Raw genomic sequence first — 22,474 nt, forward strand, 5'->3', positions numbered from 1 at the left:
AAAGAGTAAGAATGTGACAGTTTGTACTGATGCATACTGCATTGATTCATCTGTCTTAATGGCTGTCAAATTGGAGTCACAAAATAATCTTGTTTAAAATACAAACTCAAACACCACTGCTAAATGTTCTTCTGCTGAGAAGAACACTTCACAGAGCCAGGTTAGAGCATGGTCATGCAGGAATTAAAGTACAGAAAAAGACTGGACAGCTACTGCCAGTGGGGATAGCAGGCAAGGGTAGCCGGGATAAAGAAAGGGGAGCAGAAGCTTCTCTGGCTGTCTGGCCATAAACAGGATTTGTGATATGGAACTACTCTCTACAGTCACATCCTTTTCTGACAAATTACAACCTGAGCACAGTAACTTTTAAAGTTGTTAGAAACACATAAAAAATTCCAAGGGCATGTGAAGCAAAATACCGACCCAGGATAATTTTTTTCCGTCACTTCAGTCTTCCTAGAAAATATTAATACACATACCTGTTCCTGAAAGCCTTTTAAAGGATCACGTATTATCTGACTAATATAAAAAAAATAATAAGCGCTGATTAATATGAAAATAAAAAAGTATGCATCTAGAATAAATTCTTATCAGTGGTTGATCTAGTAATAGTCAGACCCAGAATGACCATCTGTAGCCTTTCATGTACAAAGTTTCAAAAACTCTTTGAACATATTAACACTTCCCTTGTGCTCACAAAACTACATATTCATGAGTTCTATACCTTCCCTTATATTAATATTGACCTTTTGTATGGAGAGAAAAAGGCACAGCACCATTGAAAGAAAAATAAATGAGGGAAGGTATTTCCCTTCTCCTAAATCTCCCTTATAACTTAGCTTTCAAGCTCTTGAACACTCCTTATGGAAAATATATTGACTTTGAAGATGTCATTTACTTCAAAATCCCAGCAAACTGCTAAACATCAAAATGTTTTACAGTGCTAAATTGAAGGTTTTCAAGAACAGTCACCACAGCATCTAAAATCTTCAACACCTGCTGGGTTTTTTTTCCTCGTTATTAGATACTACACTACTGCTTTCCCACAAAAAAAAAAAAAAAAAAAAAAAGTGTAACAATTCAGTGGTGGTCAATGGAGAATAAAATACAACTTACTTTTACTCTTCTGATAGCATACGTATGACCAAGCAAGATGAACACTGGTTGCCGGATGTTCCGCAAATCCCAGCCTTTCAAGCTACAGTCAACTGCACCAGTTACCAGCAAGTTCTGATGAGTTGATAAAACAGATATATCCGGAAAATTTAATTATTAAATTGCAGTGAAGCATGTGTTGGCTATAAAAGTTAGGTAAATCAAACAACAGAAATTAATAAATCATAAATGAGGTCTTCAGCATGTAAATTAAAAGAGAACACAGAAATACAAACTGTTTCTCCACTATGGACTATTCTGTCCACTATACAAAAGAATAATCAAACCCTATGATCCAATTGGGCCATATATCTCCTAGAACAATGCTCTTCTGAAGATGTAGTGGTGAATGAGAGCAATAAAGCAACTAGACATCTTTCTATAAAGATGCATTAATTTTGCAGTAAAAACCCCTGCTATTTAATGACAGTGGTTCAATTAGGAAAATAGTTGGATGAACAGGTTTATACCTCATCATATTTGCACCAGTCACAGCTCAAAATCTCAGCCTGGTGGGCTGGTATCACAAGTTTGACTCGTGGGGCTTTCACGTCCCAAACTCTTACAGTCTGGTCCCCTGAAACAAAAAGAAATTCATTCAACATTGTTGAATCAGTTACGGGATACAGTTAATTCACTAGTACTTAGTAGACGACTGCTTCTTAGCTGTATGAAATACAAACTACTATATGAAGACACTCCTGCCAAATAAAGCAAGCACATTATAGGCTCAGAGGCCAGACTGATGCACAAAAGGAATCAGAACTCACTACTGCTCTTTCATTAGGAAAAAACCCAAATAAACAAAACAAACCCAAACACTTAATTTTTTCATTAACGCTTTTATTATTTTTTAAAGTCTGATTTGATTAAAAGGACATGAGGTAAAATGCTTACATGACTTTCAATTAAAGCAGGAGCTTAAAGTCCATCTAAAAAAGGACTTAGAAAACCAGAATAATGAAAAAACTTTCTCTGCAAGCCAGTTGACAAAACATGCTTTTGGTACACAGAAAAGTGAGTAGTATTTAAAATGCAACTTAGCTGCAGATTCTTTCAACTAAAGGAAAATTTAAGACACATTACCTGTACTCCTCATGTGCAAAACCTGCACAGTTACTCTTCTAACTGAAATACTGGAAGATAAAGTAATTCTTGCTGTAACTGTTACGCATATTAAAGGCAATGTCCGCTTCAACCTCAGATCACATACATACACCTGCACATGTGCATGCACAAACTCAAAGGTTTTCGGAGAGCTATGAATGGTGTCCAGCTTAATTTAAGGCTGCAAATCACCTGAGCCTCTCTTTACCTTCAGTCAGAAATTTGTCTTCTGCTCTTAAAGAACTTTAGCGTTTGTGTATACCCTTCTAACAAATTCAGTTCATAATGGCTTCTAAAGACCTGGAAAACTGCATCAGCTGACAAGACAACCATGCTTTTAACTTTTTTTAATAGGGGTTCCCTCATTAACCCTGAATATTTAGCTCTGTATCAGCAAAACCTGATTCTGCAGCTCATTTGTTTACAGAGAGATAAAATTAATTAAGTTCATGATTATGTCTATGTTCAATCAAGAGACAAAAAAAGATCACTAGAAGCTATATCCAAACATCCATGAAATTACTATTATTTCTTTACCAGTAATGCTTCTGAAAATCCTCAAATTAGTTATGATCAATAATAAAAATTTCATGCTATTTAGATACAAGCATTTTGATGGTTTTAGTGCCCAGCTGGTCACTGACCTTAAAATATACAGCTGGGCACCAAAATCATACCTCTTTTCAAGAAACTGGCTACAGTTCAAACAACACCATCCCTAGAATCACAACAATATTCCTATTCCTACAGACCAGGAAGACCTAAAACGTTTTTCAATTTTTAATGCAAAAATTAAGCTAGAAAGTGCTTGGTTCCACTATATGACAAAAAAACTGGCCTTACGACTGTGGTACTAGACAGATCACAGGAAGCTTTGCTCTGATGGTTAGTTGGCTTTTCCTCAGACTCCACAATGCAAGAGATACTGTACACTTGGTGGGTAAATTCCCTAACTGTGCGGTGGGAACAACAGATGATTTCTCATGTTTTTCACTCCCCTCCCCTATTTTAATACTGTCAAAAGCAAGGCTGCTGCTCAGAATGATATGTACAGCACTCCTGACAGTAACACCCTGCAGTCAGCTGAAGCCCCAAACATCACTACAGTGCTTATAAAAACAGGGCAACATATGGAGAGGAAGAAACATGACCAGCAGGGTCTTGGCAGAAGGAAAAAAAAAGCTAGCACACCCATCCACCCACCATTAGTCCAACTAATCTGCTTGCCTGCAGAGGACAGATTTCAGTTTGAGCCTTAAGTCCATCTGAAAAATTATAATGGACTTCTTAAAAAGCTTTTATTTTAATTTCATCAGATAACATAGATTTGAAGGGGAAATGCATATTTCACTGCAGACAAGATCGTTTTTTCCCAAGCACATAAATGTACAAATCCAGGTGAACTGGAATTAACTGCTACAGAGATGGACCACAGTAGCATTATGAGAGCCAAAAACATTTGGAAAAGTCAGTTACTCTGCCAATAACAATTTTGACACTAAAGATACAATTGCCCCAATTATTTCTTTTCTAATAGAAAATGCTGATGCACGGGAAAAAAAAGAGTTATTTTCCCTTTCTTTTTTTCTTTGAAAATGCTAGACTTAGCTGTTATTAATTCTGGCTGGCACTATTCGTGAAATGTTTTTAATGGAGTAACATAACATGCAAGTGAACCTTTCTGTGAATAGAACAGACTGAATTAAAGCCACAGGCAAATCAAGTTTTTCCGTTCAAGTGGAAAAATCAGATTAATAGCCAAAAAAAAGCGGGGGGGGGGACCCCCAATGTAATCTTGACATATTACATATTTTGACAGCTTTTTTTTTTTTTTTTTTTTTACCTCGAACATTTTTCCATGGCCTCACAATTTATGTCTTTTTTCACATTTCATTTCAACAAAAAAAATGCAATTAAACACTTTGGAATTTCCACATTTCCATGATTCCTTCAAATCTGCATTACAAAGGATGCATTTCTTCCATATGGTAAAGCAGAAGTAGGACAATAATAAACAGTACAAGTAAAGCACACCTAGTACAATCATATTCACTAACAGCCACTTCCAGTTGGCATCCCAAAGTAAGCAACCACAAAAGTGGCCAACATTTCCCCCACAAAATACTTCTATTTTTGTAGGAAGCAATTTCTCTATGGCAACAGATTTTTGCTGGTCTGTTAGATAATTATGATTCCAGATTTGTTTGTATATTGTATTTCTTTCTTTCATTTTAATGAATATTTGTGAAATCTTGGACGAACCAATAGAACTACACAATATATACTCATCTATTCAAAATTTTGAAAGAGATGCTAATCTACAAGTACATCACCCCATACATGGGATAAAGACTGCTAATGTGAATGACAATGCATGGCAGTGAAAAGATACAGTTTATTTAAGATTTAAATTTCATATAGGTTTTATACTGGCTTTTTTACGCACTGACGTACTTTACCCAAATCCATAAATCATAATCTTCTAAATCCTGTGACAACAACCACCTAAGTCATCAATGTCAGACACCACAGAGGTAAAACATTAACTATAAAAAAATAGCTAGATATTTGGAAGATTAATAGAAGTCCAAGAAATCTTAAACACCATCTGAAGGCAAAAAAGATTCTAACCAGGACAAATAAAACTTTTGTCAAGAAAGAAAGTACTGGTAGTTTAAAGTTTTATTAAAAAAAAAAAAAAAAGAAGGGGTGTGGGGTATTTTTATTTTTTTTCCGGGGGGGGGGTGGTTGTTGGGATTTTTTTTATTCTAAAGCAAGAAATCTGATCTGACACTGTTCTCTCATCAAGAGAAAAAGAGTAACAAGCTAAAAATGTATCTTCAATTTATTGTAGGAAAAGAATTCATCATAAAAGACAAGTATGGCATATATGGTGTTACATCACAGAATCACAGAATCGTGTGGGTTGGAAGGGACCTTCAAGACCATCTAGTCCCAAACCCCTGCCACGGGCAGGGATCACCTTCCACTAGACCAGGTTGCTCAAAGCCCCATCCAACCCAACCTTGAACACTTTCAGGAATGGGGCATCCACATCTTCTCTGGGCAACCTGTTCCAGTGTCTCACCACCCTCATTGGGATGCACTTCTTCCTAATGCCTAATCTAAATCTTCCCTCTTTTAGTTTAAAGCCATTACCCCTTGTCCTATCACTACCTTGGCCTCTTTAAAAGTCAAAGAGGCCTTGAATAAATTACTTCTGTAGTCCCACCGAATGCTTACAAGCTAACATTACTTGCTTACTTGTATGTATTTTTTTAAATACTAAACCAGATTAAATGATTTAGCCAGGTTTAAATAGAAAATCTGTGGAAGAACAAAGAGTAGAAGCCAAATCTTATGACTCTCAGAAACAACCTTTTTAGACATGTTGAAATGATCATGCTGCCCGTTCCTATCTTAGATAGCTGTCCTGGTTTTGTCTGGAATATATTAATTTTCTGCATAGCAGCTGGTATAGGACCATGTTTTGGATTTAGAAGGAGAATAATGTTGGTGACACACTGATGTTTTAGTGTAAGCACTGCTCAGCAACAACTAAGTCAAGGACTTTCACCTTCTCATGCTGCTGTACCAGCAAGGGGGCTGGTGATGCACAAGAAGTTGGGAAGGGACACAAGAGGGACAGCTGACCCCAACTGAACGAAGGGATGTTCCATACCATATGGCATTATGCTCAGCATATAAAGCTGGGGGAAGAAGGAGGAAGGGAGGACATTCAGAGTGATGGAGTCAGTCTTCCCGAGTAACCATTACATGTGATGAAGCCCTGCTGTCCTGGGGATGGCTGAACACCTGCCTGCCCATGGGAAGCAGTGAATGAATTCCTTGGTTTGTTTTGCTTACATGCGTAGCTTTTACTTTCTTATGAAACTGCCCATCTCACAACAAAACCCCATGACTTTCTCACTTTTCTAATCCTCTTCCCCATACCAGTGTGGGGGGAGTGAGTGAGCGGCTGTGTGGGACTCGGTTGCCAGCTGGGGTTTTACCACAACAATAGTATAAGCGAACCTAGAACAGGATTAACAAAGCTCATGAGATTCCACACAAAGAGACAGATATAGAGTGACACAAATAGAGTGACACAATAGATTACTGAAATCATCCAACAAGACTCCACTGAATGCAAAAAATCTATTCCATGCAGCACAACCTAGTTACCAAGTATACATAATTACCAGTGGAAACAGTTTCCAACTGGTATTTTTTCAGTTTCATACAAAATGCTGTAGAGATAAAAATCAAAAGAGCTTTAAGTTATTTCACAGAAGGGCTCAATCTTTCTATGGAGAAAGTAAATTGTTTAAATTAAAAAAAAAAGGCAGTGAAAACTTTTATTTCAGTGTTTTCCAAGATGATTAACCATAAATCTTGGGACAAAGTTTTTATTTCAAAATTGACCTTACTTATGACTTATTATTAATCCATTCTTCAGCAAATAGCAATATTGGCTAGATACCCAATTCTAATCCAAACAACCCAGAACATACTAATTCACTGTAAAAAACTGTTACTGTACTTTCCTTCTCAACACTAAACCATTATTTTACAATACGAGATCATAATATAAAATAGTGTAACCTGAAAGCGTTTTATATTCTAGCATGTGCTGCATACAATACTTCGCTATGGTTAGCACATATTATAAATTGAGGCCCAAATTCATTTCCTGAGAAGTATTTCACCTTGCACTTCAGAGGTTGATTTAGTAAAGCTTACTGAGAACAAGACTCAGATTAATTCAATTCTGTGTTGGTATGTCTTGAAGCAATGGATTGCAAATGAAAATACCCACCTTACTTCAATACATAGATTTGACACAACAAAATAAGCAAGCAAAATAAGCAAGTAAATTATGTTTTCACGGCTCCCAGTATGAACAGCAGTTTAGCTATACTTCAACAAAACACAGTAACTCTGTAGTCAGCTTGCTATCTAGACGCTTGATTTGTAGAACAAGGTACCATGCAGTAAATTGAAGCCTCTTATTCTTTTATCCCTTGAGGAACTGGATTCAAAAAATGACCAACTTTTGCAAAGCCTTGACACTTCATCATGATGGCATTTCTTTTAGTACTTTCAACAGGTAAACAGCTAGGAAAGAACTTGCAAGAAGCAAAGAGTGGATCCACACCACACAAAAACTAATGGAATGTAAGCCTCAAATAGTGTTTTGGAACTCATGACAAACCTTGGCAGAACAGAAAATTATTTCCTTCAGTCTTTTAGGAACCTGAACACAAATATCTTTGGAATTACTTGTCTGCAAGCCCCACTCCCCAACAGCCCCTTGTTTTGCCCTGTGCTGCTTCTAAAGCAGGAACATAAGCTGAAGCTTGAAGAAGCTGAAGACAAAGACACAACCCCAAATGTCCACATGGAAAATACTTCTTTACTGAGGAGCTGCACCGAGAACTATTCCTTTCCAACTAATTCAGTAATCATTCGCTTTGTAGATGTACACCTTCCCCAGCTCATTACTTCCTGCAAACAAATTTGTTAATTTTTAGTCTTCTTTCACAGTTTGGATCCCAAACACAGAAAGGCGTGCCAAGACTATATGCCAGCCTGAGTTATGAAACTACAAGCTTGACAACCCTGTAACTACACACATTTGTCACTAAGGGACCAGTAGGGAAGAAGACAAACTTTTTAAAAGGCAACACACTATGCCAGGGCTGGAAATAAAATGGAACATGAGAAAACTGTATTTTTAAATTTTAACCTTAAAACCTAGCACTGGATGCAAACGCTTCCAAAGAGCGGAGGTTAGATTTACGAGTTCATTTGTAAACCAGCACATCTACAGGTCTCAAACACTTTCATCAACATAACGAAAATTTCTCAGAAATGATCACACCTTGTTGTAGCATAAGTAACTTTTTTTTTTCTGCCCTGGGCCTTCAATCTGAAAAAAAATTAGTCTTTGAGCAGAGAATGCAACTAGTTAATCTAAATACTGATGAATATAGACATTATCTTACAGATTTAAGAAATACTTCTTTCCCTTACTCATGATTTAAGATGTTACAAAAACTATATATTTGCCCTGATCAGTAAACTTAAGGAGTGCAGTCATGTTTTTAAAGTGAATGCAGCATTAAAACTGAGGTCCCAGCAGCTAAGATAAAAGCTTGCATTTGGTCTAAATCTGGGCTTTGCTGAATCCAAACCATTTATGTTTTGCCAGTGTCATATCTGTACCAAAACATACTACAGTTATGCCAATAAGGGTAAAATGGTACTAATTAATTACTTCCCACTGTTAAATCTGAAGGGCAATAAAATAGTTGATACTAAAGGACAGCTTCTTTATAAACCACAGGGACCAGGCAAGGCCTCTGCAGTTACGGAGAATCATTGAGCAGAACTGATTTACATTTGACTATACAGTAACTTTGTGCGCATTTGGCACTGTCTTTATGTGCCTCTCACCGATTTGTTCTCTTAGGTTGAAAAAACAGAAAGAAAAAAAAGAAGAGAGAGAGATAGAGACCTTCTGGGCAAATGACACAATGACTCATTAAACCCTTTTAGCCATGAAGATGCTGTTAAACGTTTATGTCACTTCTTTAATGACATTTTCTATATCAGTGTTTTTTCAGTGTAAGGCAGACATTTATCAGGGCTCTGGTTTGGTGCCACACGTACACCTGAGCATCTTGCTTATCTTATCAGCTCAGAAATTGTTGCTGACATCACAATAGCAGTTATTTACATACACAGAATTGAGTTTGTTCTGTTACTATTAACTCCCAATTTTAAACAAAAGAAAATGGTAAGCCATTTACTTGCTGTCGGAAAATACAAATGATTGCATGTGAAGACAACAGCATTTTAAAATACCTCATGCATCCCTGTAAATGTTAATGGAAGTGTACTAGATACTGAATGAAAGCTAATTTAACTCAAGCATCAGACATATTTATCTTCTCTAATTCAACTGCTTTTTACTGCCCACTGGAGACAAACTTAGTTTTCCTGTATGTATTCAGATCGAAGACCTAATGATACAAAATAACTACCCTTAGTATCAGATTATTTTTCAACTGCTTTATATTGCACTTTTAAGTTTCTCATTTTCTTCACTCATATTCTTTTTCTAGTCTCATAATAGTTTGAGAAAAAGTCATATCCCAAAAGCAAATATTTAACCTTATTAGCTTCATGCGAAAGTTGTCTAGGCACATAATGGTCCTTCTGAGCAGCTATTCTACTGCGGCTTGCAGTCGTGTTTGGTTTTCTGTTTTCAGTGTTCACAAACTAATTATCTAAGTGGAAATTAAACTTCTGTTGGCATCTACGTGGATTCAAATAATGGCAGGAAAAGGGCAGGAGTGAAGCATGGAAAAGGTTCCTAAATATCCTTCTCTCTTTCTTAATTTATTTAAAATAAAAAGTAAAAAAAAGTGCCTGCTTTACTTAAATTTACTTAAATCACAAGCATTTCAAGACCAACATTTTTTCCCATCTATGGTTAACAACACACCTAACTTATTTTACTAACACACTCAAAACTGAAAATGCTGCAACATGAAACAGTTCGTTTTTGGTCTGAAGTGCTAAGACTTTATACTATTAAGATACGAGTAAGTACATGGTTATGAGTAGGTATGTGTGATGTAGGATGAGAGAAAGGGAACAGAAAGGGCAAGAAAGAGAGAGAACACACACACACACTCTAAACCTAAAGCAGCACAGCCTCCTTCAAAAAGGGAATGTTTCAACATCCTTCAACAATACCCTTCAAAAGGATTTTGTTTTAAAAGCGCTAAAAGAACTAAGAGAAGTGAAAGGAAGTACAAAGTTTCCTTTCAGATACATTTTCAGTCACTAACTTTCAAGACAAAGGCTTGAAATCAGATAAATTTAAGCCACTGGAGCTAATCTACCTGTATTTGAATTAAGGTAGTGTCTTATTATCCCTTTACTTCCCAAGCAAGCTCTATGGCTCACAGCACCCATCACCCAGTTAGCCAGCAGTTAGGCTCCAGGTCTCACTCCAGAGTTGTCCTTGTCTCTCTGGAGCAGGAACAGTGCTTGGACACTTGAGGAAATTTGAACAAAAACTGTAAGCCAGAAAAAAGAATAAAATATATAACACAATTTAGTGGTCAATAACAAGAGTAAGGTGGATGGAAGAGAGCTACATAAAATACCAGAAAAAAAATTGCCACAAGGTCACTGAAATAACTGCTGTAAAACTGCTGATCCCTGTTTAAATGGCCAAGAGGATGACTTATAGATCGGAACAGAACCTACAAATCTAGCTGCATTGATTCATTTATCTTGCCTTTTCTATTTTTATGTATGACACACACTACCATCTGCTGGACAAAGAGCCAAACTAATCCAATAACATACAAGGGTTTTTCTTGCCGTGAGAACCCCTTTACAATCATGTTTACCTGACGCAGATGCAAAACAACCTGGGATGTGTGGAGACCATATAGTGCTGTAAATGACACCTTCGTGGCCTTTGAAAGTGCATAATGACTTCCCCACAGCTGGATCCCACTGAATAAAGTAAAAAGAAAACTGTTGAGGCACACATTCAATTAAGAAAGGAAAAGGTTTCATACATAAAAACTTCATGCAGAAAGGACTAAATGAACTTTTTACCATGTGTCATGAAAAGCATTTGTATATTTAAACTGGTATCAGCTGAGGGATAAACCAACAACATTATCAGTTAAACCAGAATTTCAGCCACAGTGTAAAAATAAAGAGGGAAAGTGAACCAATGCTGTTTCTTAACAGAAAGAACTCTCACATCCAAAACAAATCGCATTTTCCACCTCAACATACCAGCTTCGCTGTTTGATCCCATGAACCAGACACCACTAGCTGCTCTCCTCTGGTTTGGCTCCAGTCAACACTATATGCCTATAAATGATATAACAGCCTAGTTTAGAAAGAGCATTAGAATACACATTTGAGACTCGAGTCAGCCAAAATTTCACGAAATAGACTTGGATTTACAGATTGTATCATAACCAGCTAAGGCAACCACATCAGATAAGTACCACAAAGCTTCCAACAATGCCATTTACCTGAACAAAAATTTAACTTAACATCCCAGTCTGACATTAAAGACACACATAGACTCAGAAAAGTACCCAAAAAGGTAAAGATGGGCCAAAATAGAGAGGGGGGAGGGAATTGTAACAAAACTCACATAGACCCACCATCACTGTAAGTTTCTACCACTTTAAAAAGCTGTAATTCAGACTGATCTCTTGTATCTGATCCAATTTATTCAAATATCTGGTGTTTCTAGTTGCTAGCAGTGAAATTTTCTCTCTCTTCAGAGCTGACTAAGGAGTTGACTTTGAGGTTTTAGCTAACAAGAAATGCTTCTACAGTATCTGATTCTCCTAAGAAATACATGTCATAAAATACTTCTAATTTTCATCTTGTCCAGGTTCTATGACATGCTTTTTTCACCATTCATCTCTTCAAAGAAATAAAATAAACAAATCAACTTCCCTTGTGACTAATCATTTCAGCTATTTAAAAATTGCTTTTCACTGTGTAGTTGAAATAGGCTCCCTCTTCACTGACAGTTTATTCTAATGCTAGTTCACACTTGACAGAGCATCTCTCTCCTTAACTGCTGATTTTTTAGCTCTGCTGCCTCAACCAAAACAAACGCTCTACAGCAGTTCTTCAAATCACTTCAAATCACTTCAAATCTGAAAGTCTCTAGACCATGTACAACTTCCATCAAATGCACCATATCTTTTATGTACATAATGGAAGCTGCATTCTATACTGTCTAGTTTCACTCCACCCTAAAATGTCCCAATAAGCTGCAGTGGGACATGAACCATATCAGTCCTAAGGTGGATAAATATCAGCTAAAACAGTTTATTTGCTTCACCTCCTGACCCAAACAGACCCACCAACTGACCCAAACTGACACTTTTCAGAAATGTGGCCACTACCTACTAGTAGTAAGTGGCACTGTGCTCAACAGCCACGCCAGTAACCACTGAGGGTTTGTACTCCAGCTGGGACAATCTAATTCTAGCACAGCATTAGATCTAATTCGTAAGTCAACATGCTAGATGCTGTGTTTGTCTTGGATAGATGGAATTGTGCATCAAATAACAGCAACCCTGTTTTGAAGGTGAAAATGTTTGGACCTGTGTCACCAGACAAGAAAAGCAGAGGCAGCTGGATCAGAAAAAAATCCAGCAAAAGCCAAAGTCTTCTATGGGAAGTGTACTGTATGAGAAAGAAAAACAAGGAATCATTTAGCTAGTTCTGAGCATTTTCCTTCCTAAGCAATATTTCAATCCATACTAGATCCAACTTAATCTGTTTTTCATCTATTTGCTTATTTCCCGTAAGTGGAAGGCAACCACTGCCCACAAACTGGATTTTCTACAACTTTCTTTTTTCATTTTACAATGTCACACTTCCTATATACTGAAAGGCATATTGCTCTGGCACCAGTTTGTGCTAGCTCCCTTCCTTGGGGACCTTCTAATCCAAATGTACAAGACACTTGAACAGTACCTTCACAAAAGCCAAATAACAAACTAAGAGTCAATTCTTTTGTTTGTTTTTACAAACCATGCCTTTACCTCTTAGCTTTTCTACTTTGATCAGCTAACTACCAGTACTATAGCTCATTAAAACACCCTCCTTTTCAACCTGATCCCTCCTATTAGAATAATAACAAAGGAGACACACCAGGAGGAGTACCTGTTCACATTTTAAGAATGGAAGGCATCACAGTTCTCCAAAGTGGCACCCAAACTCCACATAAACATTACCCTTTTTCCTTCCCCCTGAATCTGTCTTCACCTCTTAAGCTGTTGCTGTTTGGAAATGCCCCTAAATGTATCATGACATAATGCCTAATGCTTCTTCCATGTGATACTTAGTTCTCATATGCCTCAACAGCCTTATGAAGTCAGCTCAGTTGAAGTGTTTGGCTCTTTTATTCATGTCCAGGATCTCCCATAAAGAAGGAAGTTTGAGAAACATAGACCCATGCCAGACAATTCACCCAGCCCCACATATTTGGGATGTATCAGATCTACTGCACAGACAAGGCAAAGCACACATATCGCTTACAGCTCACCCACAAGCTATCAGCACATAGATCTGTTGAACATGTGCTGTGACATGGATCCGTGTACATATGGCAGACATGTTTAGGACTGCCCAGCACTCCGCAGCTGCATCACAGGCAATGGAACCTGGGCAAATTTTCCTTCAGGCAAGAGTCACAAGAAGAACAAACAGGCTAAGAAAAAGCAAGAGCTGTTTTCCATTTGGCATGTGACAGGTGTGGCTAATGGGAAGAGAATGAAAAACAGAAGGTGTGGAAAACCAAGACTTTTAAACTTCTTTGCTTTTCATGCTATCATCCAATATTTACAGATGCTTCAATAGAAGCTGTGTTGAGCAATTGGAAAAGCCTAGTAAGACAGAATAAACCTTTCCTGTTAGTTTTATAGTGCTTTATCATCATAAAATACATGATGAAAAAATACATAGAACCATATATATATAAATAATAGTTCAAAAATAAATGCTTGGGCTCACTTTACAAGACAAATTTAATTCAAGCATTCTTTCGTCTCACATTTCAATGAGACTTCATCAAAATGAAAGTAAATTAGATTAATTTATTCATGAGATTCAGCAGTTGGTTAGTGCTGGAATAAAACTCATTGTCTTTTGATAATAAAGATGTGCTTTGAAATTAAAAATGCACATTCTTTTTGAGTACAGACAATGACCTCATTTAGAAAACAAGAAACAGATCCCTGACAGTCTTGCATTAGAAAAATTATAAAGCACAGTGACAAAGTTGTCATTAGAAATGTCAGACAGGGATTAAGTATTAGGAAGGTAGTCAATCATTCTAAAGAGCATTATCTGACAGTGTTTACCACAGTCTATTAGGTATATTCCCCCTGGGATCTATCCTCTTAATGCATGTTTATGAAGAGTCAATACAAGCCTTTCATATCTCACAATAAACACTCAGCCCATGCTTTCTATACTGTCTTCCTAACTCATGGTTGAATGCATTCACCTCCCCATGCTACCTGCTGAATTAAGACTTGGACACAGAAATGTTTACTTCACAAACAACAGATGGTGTAGCAGAACAAAAATAAACTTATGGATAGAATTTCAAAAGACAAAAAAAAAACCCAACCCCATTTGTTATTATGCTTTGCCTACGTCTTTCTGTTACTCCCATCAGCCTCTGAACACTATTATAAAATCCTGATCACAACTACAAACTCATGTCTCAAAATTCTTTATTTACACAGTATATGTATTAAACCAAAGTAGCAAAATAACAAAGAATTAAGGTACAGAAGACAGACTGTCATGTTACTGCAGTCTTTGGGAATACAAAACCGGATTTCCTCCCTCATTTTTTACTGATTACACATGCACTAGATAATGTTATTAAGATTTATGTCATTCAGATAGTGTCAGCAACCCAGGCTGACTGCATCTAAAGTTCAAACAGAGTGGAGAGTTAGAAGGAAAGCGTGGGGGAAAAAAAAAAAGGTAGAAAAATCAAAACCGCTTGGGAGAAGATAAATATACTAAAGCATAAATGTCCTGAAAAGATGCAAACACAATTATGAACATGAATATAACACTTTACCAATATTGCACTGCATAAAGAAACTTTATCAAATCAAGGCTAAAAAACCCACATGCTGTCCCAGTATTTGACTACTGTTACTTGAGTAGGATCTCACAGGTGCTAGGATGGAAAATGATAAGCAGCTCCCAGGTACAACAGAAGTCCTAAGGATCTCCATTATGTTTATCACTCTATGTCCTCCAGGATAATACTGCTATATGGAGGCCTGGAATTAGATGATCTTAAGGTCCTTTCTAACCCTAACTGTTCCAAGATTCTATATACATCTGCTGTCTGATTTAGACCTATTCAATAATGCTAAATATCACAGAAAGACTGCAGTACTTTCATACAACACAGTGATTACTTAGCCTGTAAGAAACCACAAAAGCTGTATCTGAATATACTGGATTCATGTAATTAAGTGGTACCTACTACAGGGTATGAGTGTATATATGAATATTTACAATAGACAATTTACTTTATATTCAAAATAATGTTAAGACATAAATTCAAACCATCGACCCAAATAAAGTTAAAAAATAGACAACAAAACCCACTTTTGACTGTAAGTCCACAAATAAATCTTTTAGTAATTCAAATATTAGATTGGCCATTAAATTTTTCATGTTTGCCTGGTTTACCTCCTGAGTGTGCTCTTTATAGACTTGCAGCGGACCTTTGGCTTTAGCTGTATCCCAGATTTGCAGAGATCCATCTCCACTAGAAGTGATCAACACATGTTCATTGTTCTCACTCCAGGTCACATCAAACAGGCCATCATTCCAGTCAAAACTAAATTGGAACAATAAAGACATTTTTCTGTGAGAAAGCATAATGTTAAAGTCTAGACTAGTTACATGCAAAGATAGCATTTCTTTAAGTCACCCTCTTTACCACCCTAAACAGCATTTTTATGTATTAGTTTCCAGTAAATCTCCTTACAAATAACTTGTCATAATGTCAACTTATACAACTGTATGTCAGAATAGGTTGATTAAATTAAAGCAAAAATGAGCCAAGGACCTTCCACAAACAGAGTATTAAATCTGATTTCAGTATGAAACTTGTCAAGCAGAGACAGAGGTACCACATGTCTCAGTCTGATCTATGGTTTCTCCAGGGTGTTCCTACAGAGGTAAGAGCTCTTTGTCTGCAACAACTGTGGTAAACAAAGAAATAAAACTGTGTTGGGAGAGCTCTATCCAGTTGACAACACCATTAGGAAGCTGAGTCACAACCAAAAACCAACAGAAAGGCAGTCATGAACATATTAAAGATCTCTACATTCCCTTAAAAGTGCTTTCAACATGCCACCAATTTATCATATGTGATCTGATACTGTATATTAGTTGCTCTGCAACAACTGTCACTGACCCTGCTGTTATCTGATGGCAAATATGAATTTGTTTACCCCCTTTTCACTGAAAGTTCAGCTAAGTTCAGGTTAAACTTCATGGCACCCTGCAGTAATGATGAGGGAAAGGCACACACACAGAATGTTTCAATAGAGAAAATGACACAGCTTATGAGTCAGGAAATTAAGTAACTTTCTATCACAAAACAAGTGGAGTCACTGGAAACATAGAAATGAACAGTACTAAACCAGTGCACTTAGCATAACTAACAACTTCAACTAGTTTTGCTTTATAATTAGGAATTAAAACCAGCTTCTCAGAATATGATTACCTCCTTGTTAAGCATTTCTATTTCAGCCCTGTTAATCTAAACAATCGCTGTTTCAAAACTTTATTTTAAAAAAACTTTAGGGTTTAATACTTGACTGCCGTTGACCTAACCTCTCTCCTCCTCCCACCCAAACCCAAATCAAACTCCTCTCAAACCCCTAAAATATTGGACCTCCTAGGAAGGATCTCCATGACTTTAAAGAGCTTCCTGCTGTATTTTCAGTACGAGTCAATCTTATGGGCATACACTTAGATGGCAATGTGTTCTTCCTAAAAGGCTAAAACTTTTAATTTCAAGGTAGGGCAGAGAGGCTGTTTTTAATTTACACTGGCAGTTTTCTGTAAAATGCTTTATATTATGGAAAGGGTGCAATCCGGATTACTTCCCATAACAAAATCTATGAAATGTAAACCTCTCATTTGTATGTAAATACAAATAGAATCATATGTATATACATACAAAGATGCATTCAGTAGATACTGCAGCATGGATACAATACTTCTTATCACTAACAATAACCCAAAATATTTGGGTTGCATGTTGTACACACAGGTACATAATAAGATTTTCTCTTGTGAAAACAAAACACAAGACCTATGTTACCTTCTGAGCAGAGCAATGCCAGTTTCATTTTGTTCCAGCACTGCCAGAGTCCCACAGCCTAAACCAGCAAAACAGAACAAAATATCACAAACTAGTTCACTCATGCCAAAGGAAACTACTGTGGTGCTGAGGTAGCTCCAAAGAGCATCCGAAGGCCAAACAATTAGTTGCATAAAAATAAACATCCTGCTGTCTCATGTTCTCTAAACAGTAATTCATTTACATCAGATTGGCTTTTGTTTTGTTTTGTTTACTCCAGTATACCTGCAAATGAGTTTGGAAAAGAAACAGCTCACTTACAAAGCACCCAAATGCATTTCCCCTGTGAGCCTCACATTACAGACATACCAGCATGGAGTTTCTTTTTATCTTTTTTGATAACAGAGCAGACATAAAACTCTTTTTTTTCTGCTGAACCTAATAATACAAACACGGTTCAACAGAAATGGAACAGTTCTGAGAAAACACACAGAGGTACTGCTTTCCCATGTGACTAGGATATTGTCAAAGTCATTCCACATTTAGAAACTTATTTAAAATTATTGCTTTCAGCAGCAATACTCCCACTGGAAAAAAAACCCAACACAAAACAAAACAAAATCACTGCTGAGAAAGGCTCTGCTTGCCTTTTCAATGGGACCATAGAGTCACAGAATCACAGAATGATGTGGTTTGGAAGAAACCTTCAAGATCATTTAGTTCCAACCCCCCTCTCACGGGCAGGGACCCCTCACAGTAGACCACGTCACTTAAGGCTCTGCCCAACCTGGCCTTAAACGCTGCCAGGGACCGGGCATCGCCAGGATGTGTCAGGGCACTCAGTGACTGAGACTAAAGAGTTAAAATTTGAAGGATGAACTATCTTCAGGGCATTTTAGTCACACTGGATACGTCTCTACCACTGTATTTATTCTCGACCCTATTAAATTAGTACTCCCCTGCGAGGGTTTTGTGAGACTACCATCAAACCAGCGGGTCTGCGCTTTCCTCGGCCGGAGGAGCCGCCGGGCTAGGCGGCTCAGTCGGAAGCACCGGCCGGCAGCCTGCTCCCAACCTCAGCCCCAGCCCCAGCCCCAGCCCCAGCCTCAGCTCGGCTGCACCAGTGCGGAACAAAAGCAACGTGAAATCCCCAAAAGCTTTCACAGACACTGTCGATCCGGACACCCGGATTTCCAGCCATTAAAGAGCCTCCGTGACGAGCCGCCGCCGAACACGGACTTTAACAGATACCTTCCCTCTACCCCCGCCGCGGGAGCCCCGCCTGCACCTGCGATGCCGTAGTACTGCGCGGCGGCGCAAGCCACGCGTCCTGGCCAGTAGGGCGAGAATTCCACCGCGTAGCCGTGCAGCCCCGGCAGCCGCAAAGCAGCGCCGCCCGCCGTGCCCATGGTCCCCGGCCGGACCTCTACTGAGCCCTGCCGCGCTCACGGCCCTGCCGGAAGCGCCCCGCCCGCCCGGGCGGTGCTGAACATGCGGCGCCGGCGCCGCCATCTTTGGTGGTGGCAAGGGGTGGGCCTGGCTGGGGGGGTCATCAGCGCTGCCCCAGAGACCCGCTGCCTGGGTTACAGGGGAGCCGCTGCTGCCTGTGGGTGCCCGTCCCCTTCTGCCGTGGCTGATGGGTCCCTCTGTGACGGACCATAGAGGTGGTGGTGGCCTTGGGCCTCGGTAGCTTATTCGTCTGTTACGGTTTTGTCCTCTGACCGCCTCAGGGGAGAGCTGCAAACTTAGGAGGGCTACCGAGAAATTCATCACTCGGTACTCCTAGGTTGTCATACACCGTGATTTGCGGTCCAGCTCACGTGGCCCCGACCAGGCTTTGGACCAGTAGCCGCCAGTTTCTCATCATGAACGACTGTGCAAAATCACCCGTCTGGTGAGACGGAGATGGCTTCCAAACTTGAGACATACTCCATTCTTTTGTATTTCAACTAAGACATACATCTGCTTGCTGTGTGTACATCAGTTTGAACATGAGATGTCTCAATTATAGTATAAGTATGCATGTTACCTGTCATTTTCCTCTTAAAAAGCCATTGTAAGGTATTTCATTCTCTAGTTTCTTGGATAGATCTGCATGTTTTATCTGCGTATTTATGCATATCTTGTGATACACTTGTGTTAAATGCCCTTTTATGAACAAACTCGAGATCTCTTACACCCATGACAAATTCTGTTCAACCCAGTGAGAATTTTGGCTTTGAAAGGAAGCGGGTAGGGGGTGGTGTTCAGGTTTAGGAAATAAGTATTTCAGCAGAGCATCAGCTGCATCTTTTATTACATTCTATCCTGCACATGCTTTACAGAACTTTAAAATATAACAATTATTCTAGTTGGACACAGACTACCCTACTTAGTTTTAGTGACCCACCCGTAAGTGTAAGGATAAAAATGTAAAAGTATTATTTTACACATTAGGAAGGTACAGCAAAGGCACATTAGATTACTTAATCAAGGTTACATCATGGAGCTTGGAGGACATTTACATACTCTTGCTACTCAGCTTTATATTTAAAACTAAACCTTGGCTACAAAATCCACTGTAAAGCCACACAAATTGCTTAAGTTGGCACTCAAATGCAGATCCCTTAATTAGGCAGTTCTTGATCTCATGGTAAGAATGAAAACAAATATGCTATCGAACAGTCCCCAGGATTTTAGAATCAAATCAATCCAAACCCACTGCAGGTGAAGCTGCATTTAGTGTATCATTGGGATTATCACAGCAGCTCCCAAAGCCTCACAGCTAGCAATTTATAGGCTTAATTTATTGACAGACACGATATGAGTTATTTTAACCCTAGGGCAATGGAAGACCTTATGGAGTTGGCTACTACAGGCCAAATTCTACTGATTTTAGCCTCTGTGGAATCTTTTTTAATCAATGTATATTTTCAAAAACCAAATTTGTAGACAATTTTCAGAGAAAGTGTCTTTTTTTAAAGTAATTGCCCTTTGTGGCTGGGGTACTAGTAACAACATTTGAAAAGAATCATAGCCACTGTTGTGGTGCAGTTGATTTGGACATGGCCATTTGAGAGGTGGTGTTTGGGAGTCTAGTGCTTGATGGTAGTGTAAATTCCAGTTGGTTTATGGACAATTTATCGCTGATAGATCTGAGTATTGTAAAGGTTTCAAGTCCATTTTCAAATCTAGTTGATCTTTTGTAATGAGTGAAATTCCACATAGAGGTTACACAAACAGGAAGTTGTTCTTATCAGCGGCCCAGCTTTGTTTTAAAGACAGGTTAAAAGAACTTCTGTAGACATCAAGATCAGGAAGTAGATAAAAGGTTACAAGGAAGTCCTGAGAGAAGGACTAGCTCCCAAAACAATTTTTTTCAGAGACAAACTTGTGAATTCAGGCTTTCACGATATTTAGAAGTAGGAAGCAAAGTAGTAACAGCGAGTGGAAGTATTTGTGTAGGAAGATTTCAATGCAGAGAGAATAACAAAGAAACAAAAGATATCTTCAAGCAAAGAGAGAAGGGCCCGGCAAACAAAGCTGACAAACATGACAGCGTTTCCTCCTCAGCTCCTGCGCAGCTGAATAAATTCAAGAAACATGAAGGACCAGCAACCACAGAAGCATTTTATTTCATTGTTTATTATTATTTTATACGCAGCCACTGAAACCGGCCTCGCTACCGGCCGACACTGTTTATCCCCCGTGCAGCGGTAGGTGGCAGCCACGTTCCACGTACAAACTGGGAGCCTTCGGTTCTGGGACGGAATGCCGCAACTACACCGAGATTATTTTATTCCTAACCCAATATCACTTCAACGAATCAAAAATAAAGTTGCTTAGGCTGTAACTTTTCAGTTCACATTCATACCCATCGTTAGCGTTAAATCGGTAGTTGAGATGCTTACAGCAATATCCTCACACTGGGTTGACCACTTAAGTCCAATAAACTCTGTTCTGCTACTAACATGTCCGTCATTTCTTCAGGTTTCCAGCTGACACCTAGGTTAGGTGTGAGTTGAGTTGGTGACCATCATTGCTGTATACACAAATCCTTCCAAAAGCTTTGCTGGGCCACACAAACAGTAATCAGGAAGGCTCGAGTCCAAGTATTTAAACAAATGTAAAAGAGCTTTCTACCATATTGTGAGCTCAATGTCACTCACGTGCAGGGACAAGTAGCTTAAGAAACTGCAAATACTCACAGACTGCAGTAAACATTTCTCTGTCTTAGTTATAGAACCATTCATTAGGCTTTGTGCCATCAATATTTTCTTCTACAATAGTGAGCTTTTATTGACTAAAAGAAACATAGAGATGTTTGTTCCCAGCTGAAATTCCCATATAGTCATTAAAGTTGTATCAGCTGAAGCTTTAAGGAAAGCATTCAGTTTCCCAAGGGTCATGATGAGATTGAAAAACTGGCAACAATGAAAATAAACAAATGAAATTAACCAAGGGGGGTGCAGGAACAAATGCAAAGGGAAAATGAGGGTTGTGGAAGTTGGAAGGAAAAAGCAGTTAGCATGGAGACTTTTCTGGAAGTTTAAAGGAACAAAATAAGCAAGAGGAGGAAAGACACTAGAGCAGAGGAAGATTTAGATGAGGAGATTTAGAGAGAAACATGAGAGTTGTTCTGGGGGAAAAGGGTATAAAGCAAGAATCGTGCACATTCTTCACCATGCTCACCAGACAAGGGCTCCAAGGACAGTTCTGACTGATGAAATACCCAAACCCAATGATGCATCTGCATTGCTCCCTCAGCATTTGCTGACTGCCATTTATGTGCACCATGCCATAATTTGGTAAACAGCTTGATTGTGTTACTGCTGTTCATGATGAGCTGCTGCCCAGCAGTCTCTATTTACCCGACCCTCTGTGATATTTAAATACTTCTTTAAATGTTCAGTGTAATCATAGATTTACCTCTTTTTAAAGACTGGCGGCTGAGTGCCTCATAACAAAATTACCCTCTTTCTAGTGAACATAAAAGTTACTTCTGATTGTCTATAGTGATACCCTTAACCTAACTTTTAGTCTAACTTTTCAGAAACAAGGTTTTTATTCAGTTTAATAACTTCTGCTGCTTGTGAGAGTTCTGGTCAGTAGCTTACAGAAATTGCTTTAGTTTAAGTACTTTCAAGATCTCACTTGCATTTTGTATCAGCAAATTTCTTGGCATATTTTTACACCCATAATTGAAGCATACTGGACTTCACTCCTTCACTCCTGTGAACTTCTTTGTCCTTCTTATCAGTGAAGAGTTTACAGTGCACTTCTTTGTCCTTCTTATCAGTGAAGAGT

The 22,474-nt window shown here is 38.5% G+C and overlaps 1 protein-coding gene across 1 annotated transcript in view; it reads right to left on the minus strand.

The window, feature by feature from the left end:
* The window catches only part of PEX7 (peroxisomal biogenesis factor 7), a 44,948-nt gene extending 26,278 nt beyond the window's left edge, over positions 1-18,670 (minus strand). The window contains exons 1-7 of the mRNA XM_065679106.1: positions 18,477-18,670; positions 17,210-17,267; positions 15,562-15,712; positions 11,095-11,172; positions 10,695-10,803; positions 1,626-1,732; positions 1,117-1,230 (exon numbers count right to left, since the gene is read on the minus strand). Coding sequence (XP_065535178.1) covers positions 1,117-1,230; positions 1,626-1,732; positions 10,695-10,803; positions 11,095-11,172; positions 15,562-15,712; positions 17,210-17,267; positions 18,477-18,597 — 738 coding nt within the window. The 5' untranslated portion in view covers positions 18,598-18,670. The remainder of the gene's footprint in view (positions 1-1,116; positions 1,231-1,625; positions 1,733-10,694; positions 10,804-11,094; positions 11,173-15,561; positions 15,713-17,209; positions 17,268-18,476) is intronic.
* Positions 18,671-22,474: the final 3,804 nt, after the last annotated feature.

Source organism: Lathamus discolor, chromosome 5 (genome assembly GCF_037157495.1).
Source record: "Lathamus discolor isolate bLatDis1 chromosome 5, bLatDis1.hap1, whole genome shotgun sequence".
In the NCBI taxonomy this organism is placed as follows: Eukaryota; Metazoa; Chordata; class Aves; order Psittaciformes; family Psittacidae; genus Lathamus; species Lathamus discolor.